Genomic DNA, 12,447 nt, shown 5'->3' with positions numbered 1-12,447 from the left:
GGGAAATCAGGGGGAAAAATGGGGGGAATTGGGGGAAAAAGTGGGGGGGGATAGGGGAAAAATGGGGGGGAATTGGGGGAAATCAGGGGGAAAAGGGGGGAATTGGGGGAAAAAGTGGGGGGGATAGGGGAAAAATGGGGGGGAATTGGGGGAAATCAGGGGGAAAAATGGGGGGGAATGGGGGAAATCAGGGGAAAAAATGGGAAAAATGGGAAAAAGTGGGGGTGATAGGGGGAAAAATGGGGGAGAATTGGGGGAAAAATTGGGGTGGGATCAGGGGAAAAAATGGGGGAGTATCGGGGGAAATCGGGAAAAAATGGGGGGGTTGGGGAAAAAATGGGAAAAATTGGAGGGGGTCGGGGAAAAATGGGGGCGAATTGGGGAGGATTGGGGGAAAAATGGGAAAAATTGGGGAAAAAATGGGGGCGAATTGGGGGAAATCGGGAAAATGGGGGGAATTGGGGGAAAAATGGGGGGGAATTGGGGGAAGTCAGGGGAAAAATGGGGAGGGATCAGGGAAAAAAGGGGGGAAATTGTGGGAAAAATGGGGAGGAATTGAGGGAAATCAGGGGAAAAATTCGCAGAGCAAATCTGGGTGGAATTGGGGAAAATTAGGGCAATCACAGGAGGAATGGGGGGAAATCAGGGGGGAATCATGGAAGGAATCAAGGGGGGAATCATGGAAGGAATTGAGGGAAATCGGGGGGATCTGGAGGAATCATGGAAGGAATCAAGGGGGAATCATGGAAGGAATCATGGAAGGAATCAAGGGGGAATCATGGAAGGAATCAAGGGGGAATCATGGAAGGAATCAAGGGGGGAATCAAGGGGGAATCGGGGGAATCATGGAAGGAATTGGGGGAAATTAGCAGGGGAATCAGAGGAGGAATCACGGGAGGAATGGGGGAAAAATTTGCAGGGCAAATCCGGCGGAATCGGGGAAATTAGCAGGAGAATCACAGGAGGAATCACGGGAGGAATCAGGGAAAGATTCGCAGGGGAATCCCAGGCGGAATGGGGGGAATTCCCAGGGTGCATCCCGGGAAGCCGTGCTCACCGGCGCCGCTGCGCACGGAGGCCATGGGCGCGATGGGGCGGAATCACAGGAGGAATGGGGGAAAATCAGGGGAATCATGGAAGGAATCAAGGGAAATCAGGAGGGAATCATGGAAGGAATCAAGGGGGGAATCATGGAAGGAATCAAGGGAAGCCAGGGCGGAATCATAGAAGGAATTGGGGGAAATTAGCAGGGGAATCACAGGAGGAAGGGGGGAAGATTCCCAGGGGAATCCCAGGCGGAATGGGGGGAATTCCCAGAGTGGATCTGCTCGGGACGCGGTGCATCCCGGGAAGCGGCGCTCACCGGCGCCGCTGCGCACGGAGGCCATGGGCGCGATGGGGCGCCAGGCGTCGCGCTCGGGGTGGTAGCACTCGGCCGAGCGCAGGCGCGCGGCGCCGTCGAAGCCGCCCACGGCGTAGAGCAGCCGGTCGAGCACCGCGACGCCCGCGCCGATGCGCCGCGTCAGCATGGGCGCCACCAGCTGCCACTCGTCGCGCTCGGGGTCGTACCTGCCGCGGGGACGGGGACGCTGCCGACCGCGCGATTCCCATCCCATTTGCGCCCATCCCATTCGCTCCCATCCCATTTGCGCCCATCCAGTTCACTCCTGGCCCGCTCACTGCCATCCCATTCATTCCCGTCCCGTGCGCTCCCATCCCATTCATTCCCAGCCCGTTCATTCCCGGCCCGCACACTCCCATCCCACTCGTTCCCATTCCGTTCGCTCCCGGCCCGCTCACTCCCATCCCATTCATTCCCATCCCGTGCGCTCCCATCCCATTCGTTCCCAGCCCGTTCATTCCCGGCCCGCACACTCCCATCCCACTCGTTCCCATTCCGTTCGCTCCCGGCCCGCTCACTCCCATCCCATTCATTCCCGTCCCATGCGCTCCCATCCCATTCGTTCCCAGCCCGTCATTCCCAGCCCACACGCTCCCATCCCGTTTGCTCCCATCCAGTTCACTCCTGGCCGCTCACTCCCATCCCATTCATTCCCATCCCGCGCGCTCCCATCCCATTCGTTCCCAGCCCATTCGTTTCTGGCCCACACGCTCCCATCCCGTTTGCTCCCATTCCGTGGCGTGCACCTCTCCATGCTGTGCTCCCGTTCCCGTTCCTGCTCCCATTCCCGCTCCCATTCCCGTTCCCGTTCCTGCTCCCACGTGGCGTGCACCTCTCCACGTTGCACTCCCATTCCCACCCCATTCCCGTTCCTGCTCGCACCTCTCCACACTGTTCTCCCATTCCCATTCCTGCTCCCATTCCCGCTCCCATTCTTGCTCCCGCTCCCACTCCTGTGCTCCCATTCTCACTCCCGCTCCCATTCCCACCCCGTTCCCGCTCCCACTCCTGTGCTCCCATTCTCACTCCCGCTCCCATTCCCATTCCCACCCCATTCCTGCTCGCACCTCTCCACGCTGTGCTCCCATTCCCATTCCCACTCCCATTCTCGCTCCCGCTCCCACACGGCATGCACCTCTCCACGCTGTGCTCCCACTCCTGCTCCCACTCCCACTCCCATTCCTGCTCCCACTCCCACTCCCATTCCCACCCCATTCCCATTCCTGCTCGCACCTCTCCACGCTGTGCTCCCACTCCTGCTCCCATTCCCGCTCCCATCCCCATTCCCGTTCCCACTCGCACCTCTCCACGCTGTGCTCCCGCTCCCATTCCCACTCCCATTCCCGCTCCCATTCCCACTCCCATTCCTGCTCCCATTCCCGCTCCCACTCTTGCTCCCGCTCCCATTCCCACTCCCATTCCCACTCCCATTCTTGCTCCTGCTCCCATTCCCACTCCCATTCCCACTCCCATTCCCATTCCCGCTCCCATTCCCATTCCCGCTCGCACCTCTCCACTCTGTGCTCCCACTCCCATTCCTGCTCCCACTCCCACTCCCATTCCCACCCCATTCCCATTCCTGCTCGCACCTCTCCACGCTGTGCTCCCACTCCTGCTCCCATTCCCGCTCCCATCCCCATTCCCGATCCCGCTCGCACCTCTCCACGCTGTGCTCCCGCTCCCATTCCCACTCCCATTCCCGCTCCCATTCCCACTCCCATTCCTGCTCCCATTCCCACTCCCATTCTTGCTCCTGCTCCCATTCCCAGTCCCATTCCCACTCCCATCCCCATTCCCGCTCCCATTCCTGCTCCCATTCCCACTCCCATTCTTGCTCCTGCTCCCATTCCCAGTCCCATTCCCACTCCCATCCCCATTCCCGCTCCCATTCCCGCTCCCGCTCGCACCTCTCCACGTTGCACTCCTGCTCCCATTCCCACTCCCATTCCCATTCCCGCTCCCACCGCATTCCCGCTCGCACCTCTCCACGTTGCACTCCTGCTCCCAGTCCCACTCCCATCCCCATTCCCGCTCCCATTCCCATTCCCATTCCCGCTCGCACCTCTCCACGTTGCACTCCTGCTCCCACTCCCATCCCCATTCCCGCTCCCATTCCCACTCCCATCCCCATTCCTGCTCCCATTCCTGCTCCCATTCTTGCTCCCACTCCCATCCCCATTCCCACTCCCATCCCCAATCTCGCTCCCATTCCCATTCCCACTCCCATCCCCATTCCCGCTCCCATCCCCATTCCCGCTCCCATCCCCATTCCCGCTCCCATTCCCGCTCCCATTCCCATTCCCGCTCCCATTCCCATTCCTGCTCGCACCTCTCCACGTTGCACTCCTGCTCCCATTCCCACTCCCATTCTTGCTCCCACTCCCATTCCCGCTCCCATTCCCATTCCCACTCCCATCCCCATTCCCACTCCCATTCCCGCTCCCATCCCCATTCCCACTCCCGCTCGCACCTCTCCACGCTGCTGTGGTGCACGCATCCATGCGACCCCCCCACGGCGTAGATCATGCCGTCCAGCACGCCCACGCCGATGCGGTTGCGCGGCACGCTCATGGGCGCGCACGGCGCCCACCGGTCGGTCAGCGGGTTGTAGCAGTCGAGCGCCGCCGAGTCCGCGTTGCCGTCGGGCGCGTTGTTGCGGCCGCCCACGGCGTAGAGCAGCCCGCCGAGCGCGCAGCCGCCGAGCCCGCTGCGCGGCGCCGGCAGATCCGCTAACCGCAACCAGCGCCCGCGGCGCGGGTCGAACGCCTCGAGGCAGCTCAGCGAGTGGCGCAAGTAGCCGCCGGCCGCGTAGAGGAGCTGGCCGGCCTTGGGCGCGCGGCCCGGCGGGCGCTCGCGCGGCGGCCGGTGCAGCGTGAGCTCGCGGAAGATCTGCGCCAGGTAGTCCTTGGCGCGCGCGTCGGCGCGCAGCAGCTCGCAGTGGCGCAGCTGGCGCTGCAGGAAGCGCGGCGGCAGCGCGTGGCAGCGCACGGCCTGCAGCAGCGCGCGCGCGAACGGGCGCCGCGCCGCGCGGTCGTGCTCCACCCAGCGCACGCAGGCGTCGAAGACCTCCGACTCGGAGCGCACGTTGAGCTCGTCGCGGCTCAGCAGGGAGGCGAGCTGGCAGTGGGAGAGGGCCAGGAATTCCTCCTGCTGGGCCACCTGGGCGGGGGGAATGGGGCGTTTGGGAATGGGGGATTGGGGATGGGGGGATTGGGGAATGGGGATGGGGGAATGGGAATGGGGGGAATTGGGGGAAACAGGGGGATTGGGAATGGGAATGGGGGGTATGGGAGGAATGGAGGGGATGGGGGAATGGGGGGATTGGGGAGAATTGGGGAATGAGGGAGAATGGGGAATGGGGGGGGAATGGGGGAATGGGAGAGAATGGGGGGAAACAGGGGGATTGGGAATGGGGGGATTGGGGGGAGTGGGAATGGGGGGAATGAGGGGGCAATGGGGGAATGGGGGGATTGGGAATGGGGGGAAATGGGGAATGGGGATGGGGGAATGGGAATGGGGGGAATTGGGGGAAACAGGGGGATTGGGAATGGGGGATTGGGAATGGGAATGGGGGGTATGGGAGGAATGGAGGGGATGGGGGGGATGGGGGGAATGGAGGGGATGGGAGGGGAATGGGGGGATTGGGAATGGGGGAGTGGGAATGGGAATGGGGGGTATGGGAGGAATGGAGGGGATGGGGGGGATGGGGGGAATGGAGGGGATGGGAGGGGAATGGGGGGATTGGGAATGGGGGAGTGGGAATGGGGGGGATTGGGGATGGGGGGGATTGGGGAATGAGGGAGCAATGGGGGAATGGGGGGATTGGGAATGGGGGGAAATGGGGGAAACAGGGGGATTGGGAATGGGGGGATTGGGGGAGTGGGAATGGGGGGAATGAGGGGGCAATGGGGAATGGGGGGATTGGGAATGGGGGGAAATGGGGAATGGGGATGGGGGAATGGGAATGGGGGGAATTGGGGGAAACAGGGGGATTGGGAATGGGGGATTGGGAATGGGAATGGGGGGTATGGGAGGAATGGAGGGGATGGGGGAATGGGGGGATTGGGGAGAATTGGGGAATGAGGGGGAATGGGGGGAATGGAGGGGATGGGGGAATGGGAATGGGGGGATTGGGAATGGGATTGGGGGGATTGGGGGGGAATGGAGGGGGATGGGGGGAATGGGAATGGGGGGATTGGGGGGATGGAGGGGATGGGGGGAATGGGAATGGGGGGATTGGGAATGGGATGGGGGGTTGGGGGGATTGGAGGGGATGGGGGAATGGGAATGGGGGGATTGGGTGTGGGAATGGGGGGGATTGGGGAATGGAGGTGGAATGGGGGGGGATGGGGGAATGGCAGGGAATGGAGGGGATGTGCGGAATGGGGTAGGATGGGCGAGTGGGGGGGAATGGGGGGAATGGGAGGGATTGGGGAATGAGGGGGCAATGGGGGGGGAATGAGGGGGAATGAGGGGGGATTGGGGGGGATTAAGGGGGAATGGAGGGGGAATGGAGGGGAATGGAGGGGGCAATGAGGGGGCAATGAGGGGGCAATGAGGGGGCAATGAGGGGGCAATGAGGGGGCAATGAGGATATGGGGGGGATGGGGAAATGGGGGGAATGGGGAGGAATGGGGGAAAATGGGGGGAAATAGGGGAAAAGGGAGGAAATGGGGGGAAAGGGGGGAAAGGGGGGGAAAGGGGGGAGTGGGGGGGGATGGGGGAATTGGGGATGGGGGGAATTGGGAATGAAGGGGCAATGGGGGGAATGGGGGAGAATGGGGGGAAAAAGGGGCATTGGGGGGAATGGGGGGAAAAAGGGGCATTGGGGGGAATGGGGATTTGGGGAGGAATAGGGGGAGTTGGGGGAATGGGGGAAAAGGGGGCATTGGGGGGAATGGGGAAAAGGGGGTGTTGGGGACAATGGGGGATTGGGGGAAAATGGGGGGAATGGGGAATGAGGGGTTTGGGGGAATGGGGGGAATGGGGGGTTTGCGGGAATGGGGAGTTTGGGGGGAAATGGGGGAAAAGGGGCATTGGGGCAGTGGGGGTGTTGGGGGACAATGGGGGTTTGGAGGGAACAGGGAGAAATTGGGTTTTGGGGGGCAGTGGGGGTTTGAGAGGTGGAAACCACAGATTCGGGGCGGGGGGGGACATGGGATTTGGGGGAGAAAAACACAGGTTTAGGGGAGAGAGACACGGGTTTGGGGGAGAAACACAGTCCCCACAGCACAACCCCCCATTCCCATTGCCCTCCATCCCAACTCCTCCATCCCAACACCCCATCCCCAGTCCCCCCCATTCTCAGTCCCCCCATCACAATCCCCCATTCCCAGTCGCCCATCCCAACTCCCCCATCCCAGCACCCCCATTCCCAGTCCCCCCAACCCCCCATTCCCGGTGCCCCCCATCCCAACACCCCCATCCCAGCGCCCCCATTCCCAGTCCCCCAAACCCCCATTCCCAGCCCCCCATCCCAACCCCCCCATCCCAGCACCCCCATTCCCACTCCCAACCCCCCCATTCCCAGTCCCCCCCATCCCAAACCCCCATTCCAATCCCCCCCATCCCAACCCCCCATCCCAGCACCCCCATTCCAGTCCCCCAACCCCATTCCCAGCCCCCCCATCCCAACCCCTCCATCCCAACCCCCCCATTCCCAACCCCCCCAACACCCCATTCCCAGTCCCCCCATGCCAACCCCTCCATCCCATTCCCCCCATTCCCATTCCCCCCATTCCCAGCCCCCCATTCCCAGGCCCTCCATCCCAAATCCCCATTCCCAGCCCCCCCAACACCCCCATTCCCAACACCCTCATTCCCATCCCCCCCATTCCCATCGCCCCCATTCCCAATCCCCCCATTCCCACCGTATCCCCACCGCACCTCCCCGAAGCGCATGCACACGTAGTCGCGCGCGCGCTGCTGCAGCTCGGCGCAGCCGATCTGCTCGGCGAAGTTGCCGATGCCGATGGCGTTGGCCGGCTCCAGCTGCTGCACCAGGAAGTCGCAGCACGCGCGCACCACGCTGTCGATCTGGTACATGACGGCGCCGTTCATCACGTGCAGCACGCAGCGCTCGCCCACCGAGATGGACGCCGTGTACGCGAACTCCACCAGCCGCTCCATGACGCGCGGGTGGACGCCCTCGATGGGCACCACCGTCATGCCCTGCTCGGCCAGCCCGGCCGTGAACATGGCCTTGAACACGGGGCTGGAGGACGCCAGGACCACCTTGTGCGCGGGGAGGTCGGCCGGGGGGCCGGCGCCGTAGCGCACGCGCAGGGTGACGTCGCAGAGCTGCCCGTTGAGGCGCAGCTGGTTCATGACGCCCAGCGCCTGGCGCGGGTGCTCGTCCAGGCTGTAGCTGAAGGTGGTGGCGGCGCCGCCGGCGGCGCCGGGGGCCGCGGGGCCGTCGCCGCGCTGGGACGGCGTCACCTCCGCGCGGCACGTACATGGTGGTGGTGGCGGTGGGGACGCTAGCGGGGCGCGTGGTGGGAGGAGGACGCGTGGCACCTGAGCGGGGAAACGGGGATGGGGAGAGGACCCCGAGTCACCGCGGTGGCCTCCAAGGCACTCCGGTGGCCCCCGAGTCACCCTGGTGGCCCCCGAATCACTCTGGTGGCCCCCGAGTCACCCCAATGGCCTCCAAATCACTCCAGTGGCCCCCGAGTCACTCCAGGGGCCCCCGAGTCACCCTGGTGGCCCCCAAGTCACCCCAATGGCCTCCAAATCACTCCAGTGGCCCCCGAGTCACCCTGGTGGCCCCTGAGTCACCCTGGTGGCCCCCGAGTCACCCCAATGGCCTCCAAGTCACTCCAGTGGCCCCTGAGTCACCCTGGTGGCCCCGAGTCACTCTGGCGGCCCCCGAGTCACCCTGGTGGCCCCCGAGTCACCCAATGGCCTCCAAATCACTCCAGTGGCCCCCGAGTCACCCTGGTGGCCCCTGAGTCACCCTGGTGGCCCCCGAGTCACTCCGTGGCCCCCGAGTCACCCCAATGGCCTCCAAATCACTCCAGTGGCCCCCGAGTCACCCTGGTGGCCCCTGAGTCACCCTGGTGGCCCCCGAGTCACTCCGTGGCCCCTGAGTCACTCCGGTGGCCCCCAAGTCACCCCAATGGCCTCCAAATCACTCCAGTGCCCCCGAGTCACCCTGGTGGCCCCTCAGTCACTCTGGTGGCCCCCGAGTCACTCCGTGGCCCCCGAGTCACCCTGGTGGCCCCCGAGTCACCCCAATGGCCTCCAAATCACTCCAGTGGCCCCCAAGTCACCCTGGTGGCCCCCGAGTCACTCCAGGGGCCCCCGAGTCACCCTGGTGGCCCCCAAGTCACCCCAATGGCCTCCGAGTCACTCCAGTGGCCCCTGAGTCACTCTGGTGGCCCCCGAGTCACCCAATGGCCTCCGAGTCACTCCGGTGGCCCCCGAGTCACTCCGGTGGCCGCCAAGTCACTCTGGCGGCCCCCAAGTCACCCTGGTGGCCCCCAAGTCACCCAATGGCCTCCGAGTCACTCCGGTGGCCACCGAGTCACCCTGGTGGCCTCTGGGTTGTTCCTGCAGCCCCTGAGTCACCCCGGTGGCCTCCAAGTCACTCCAGTGGCCCCTGAGTCACTCTGGTGGCCCCAAGTCACCCCGGTGGTCCCCAACTTGTTCTTGTGGTCCTCAAGTTGCTCTTATGCCCCTTAAGTCCCCACTCAAGACACCCTAGTGGCTCCAAGTCACCCTGGTGGCCCTGAGTTGCTCCTATGCCCTTAAGTACCCTCTCATGTCACCCTGGTGGCCTCTGAGTCATTCTTGTGGCCCCCAAGTTGCTCTTACGCCCCTTAGGTCCCACCTCAAATCATCCTGTTGGCCCCTGAGTCACCCCAGGGGCCACCAAGTCACCCTGGTTGTGTTCCTGTGGCCCCTGAGTTGTTCTTGTGGTCCTCAAGTTACTCTTATGTTCCTTTATGTTCCTTAAATGCCCACTCAAGACACTCTAGTAGCTCCAAGTCACCCTGGTGGCCCCTGAGTTGTTCCCGTGGCTCCCAAGTTGCTCTTAGGCCCATTAAGTCCCCCCTCAAGTCATCCTGGTGGCCCTCAAGTCACTCTGATGGCCCCTGAGTCGTTCTTGTGGCCCCTAAGTCACCCTCAGTAGCCCCTGAGTTGCTCTTAGGCCCCTTAAGTACCCTCTCATGTCACTCTGGTGGCCCCTGAGTCGTTCTTGTGACCCCCAAGTTGCTCTTATGCCCCTTAGGTCCCACCTCAAGTCCCTCTGGTGGCCCCTGAGTCACCCCAGTGGCCTCCAAGCCCACTCCAGTGGCCACCGCGTTGTTCCTGTGGCCCCTGCGTTGTTCTTGTGGTCCTCATTTACTCTTATGCCCCTTAGGTCCCCACTCAAGACACCCCAGTGGCTCCAAGTCACCCTGGTGGCCCCTGAGTTGTTCCTGTGGCCCCAAGTCACCCCAGTGGCCCCTAAGTCACCCTCAGTAGCCCCTGAGTTGCTCTTAGGCCCCTTAAGGCCCCCCCCTCAAGCCACCTCGGTGGCCCCTGAGTTGTTCCTGTGGCCCCCAAGTTGCTCTTAGGCCCCTTAGGTCCCACCTCAAGTCACCCCAGTGGCCCCTAAATTGTTCTTATTGCCCCCAAGTTGCTCTTATGGCCCTTAAGTTCCTCCTCAAGTCATCCTGGTGGCCCCCGAGTTGTTCTCACGTCCCCCAAGTTGCTCTCGGGCCTCTTAAGCCCCCCCTCAAGTCACCGTGGTGGCCCCTGAGTGGTTGCTGTGGCCGCCAAGTCACTCCAGTGGCCACTAAGTCGTTCTTCTGGCCCCCAAGTTGTTCTTGGGCCCATTAAGTCCCCCCTCAAATCTGTCGGGTGGCCCCTGAGTTGTTCTTGTGCCCCCCAAGTTGCTCTTATGCCCCTTAAGTCCCTCCTCAAGTCACCCCGGTGTCCCCTGAGTTGTCCTTGTGGTCCTCAAGTCACCCTCGTCATCCCTGAGTCACCCTGGTGGCTCCTGAGTTGTTCCTGTGGCCCCCAAGTTGCTCTTATGCCCCTTGAGTGCCCCCTCAAGTCATCCTGGTGGCCCCTAAGTCACCCTGGTGGCCTCCAAGTCACTCTGGTGGCCCCTGAATCACCCTGGTGCCCCTCAAGTGGCTCTTATGCCCCTTAAGTGCCCCCTCAAGTCACCCTGGTGGCCCCTGAGTTGCTCTTAGGCCCCTTAAGTCCCTCCTCAAGTCCCTCTGGTGCCCCTTAAGTCATCCTGGAGGCACCTAATTTGTTCTTATTGCCCCCAAGATGCTCTTATGCCCCCTAAGTCCCTCCTCAAGTCACCCTGGAGGTCCCTGAATTGTTCTTGTGGCCCCCCAAGTTGCTCTTAGGCCCCTTAAGTCCCCCTTCAAGTCACCCTGGTGGCCTCCAAGTCACCCTGGTGGCCCCTGAGTCGTTCTTGTGGCCCCCAAGTTGCTTTTATACCCCTTAAGTCCCCTCTCAAGTCACTCCAGTGGCCCCTGAGTTGCTCTTATACCCCTTAAGTCCCTCCTCAAGTCACCCTGGCCACCCCTGAGTTGTTCCTGTGGCCTCCAGGTTGCTCTTAGGCCCCTTAAGTGCCCCCTCAAGTCACCCTGGTGGCCCCCAAGTCGCTCCCGTGTCCCCCAAGTTGTTCCTGCATCCCCTGAGTTGCTCCTATGCCCCTTAAATCTGCCCCTCAAGTCCCTCTGGGGTCCCTCAAACTGCCCCAGTGTCCCCAAAGTTGCCCCTACAGCCCCCCAAGTGATCCACAAATGACCACGGGCCCCCTCCAAGTCACCCTGGTGCCTCCCAGGCTGCTCCTGTGTCCCCCAAGTTGCCCCTAGAGCCCCCAAGTGACTCTTCCCCCCCCTCCCAAGTGACCCCAAATTGGCCATGGGCCCCCCTAGTCACCCTGGTGCCCCCCAAGTCACCCTGGTGCCCCCCAGTCTGCCTCTATGTCCCCAAAGTTGCCCCTAGAGCCCCCCAAGTGACTCTTCCCCCCCCCAGTGACCCCCAAAGTGACCATGGGCCCCCCAAGTCCCCCCTCCCCGTCACAGCCCTGGGGGGGGTGGGGGGGGGACAGGAGCGCGGCCCCCGCCCCCTTCCGCCTGCGGGGACATGACGTCATCACTCCCCCCCCCCCGGATCAAACCAAACGAGTGGGGGAGGGGGCCACGACCGGGCGGGGGGGGGGGTTCCGGGAGGGGGAGGGTGTCCCGGTTCGGGGCGGGGGGGTCCCGATGCGGAGGGGGGAAGTTCCGGTGCTGGGGGGATCCCGGTGCACGGGGGGGGGTCCCGGTGCTGGGGGGGGTCCCGGGGGGGCTCACCCGGCCATGGCGGAGCCCCCGGAGCGGCGGCGGCGGCGGCGAACGGAGGGGGGGGCGGGGGGGGGGGGCGGGAAAAGCGGCGGGGGGGGGCGGGGGCCGTGACTAAGCAGCGCGCGCCCCGCCACAATAAGAGTCCTCGTGGCCACGCCCAGGAGCCGCCGGGACACGCCCCCGAACGGCCCGGCCACGCCCCCGAATGGTCTGGCCACGCCCTGGAGCCGCCTGGACACGCCCCCGAATGGTCTGGACACGCCCCCGAATGGTCTGGACACGCCCAGGAGCCGCCTGGACACGCCCCCGAATGGTCTGGCCACGCCCGTTATTCCTCTGGCCCCGCCCACAGCCAGCCCGGGCGCGCCTGGCCACGCCCCGCCCTCTCTTGGCCACGCCCCCGGCGGGAGGGCGGGAACAGGAGGGACCCGGTGAGGGGACAGGGACGTCCCCGTGTCCCCCCCCCCCCGCCATTACCGTGACCCGGGGCACGGCGGCGACCCTCCCCCCCCCCCCGCCGCCGACGGGGACACGGTGACGTCGTCGGTGACACCCCCCCCCCGCCGGTGACGCTGGCGGTGACGTCACGCCGCGCCCCTCCCGGCGGGACATTGCTCCGGGGGGGGGGTTGATGTCATCGTGTCCCCTCGGGGGGGGGGGGGCTGCCGGTGTCACCGTCACTTTGGGGGGGGGGTGACACCCCCCCCGGCTCCCCCCCACTCCGGGGTAGACGATCCCTCCCGACGA

At 64.2% G+C, this 12,447-nt stretch overlaps 1 protein-coding gene across 1 annotated transcript; it reads right to left on the bottom strand.

The window, feature by feature from the left end:
• Positions 1 to 1,342: 1,342 nt before the first annotated feature.
• On the bottom strand, positions 1,343 to 7,881 carry LOC148590625 (kelch-like ECH-associated protein 1; the record flags this gene model as incomplete). The annotated part of the gene is made up of 3 exons (XM_088538812.1): positions 1,343 to 1,569; positions 3,873 to 4,561; positions 7,289 to 7,881. Coding segments are annotated over 3 exons (1,509 nt in total), but the record flags the coding sequence as incomplete, so codon positions are not given.
• Between the last annotated feature and the right edge of the window lie 4,566 nt (positions 7,882 to 12,447).

The sequence above is a fragment of the Tinamus guttatus genome, unplaced genomic scaffold (genome assembly GCF_059628265.1).
Source record: "Tinamus guttatus ecotype Peru unplaced genomic scaffold, ASM5962826v1 Tinamus_guttatus_pri_ptg001201l, whole genome shotgun sequence".
Taxonomy (NCBI): Eukaryota; Metazoa; Chordata; class Aves; order Tinamiformes; family Tinamidae; genus Tinamus; species Tinamus guttatus.
This window is presented reverse-complemented; position numbering and strand designations above follow the sequence as displayed.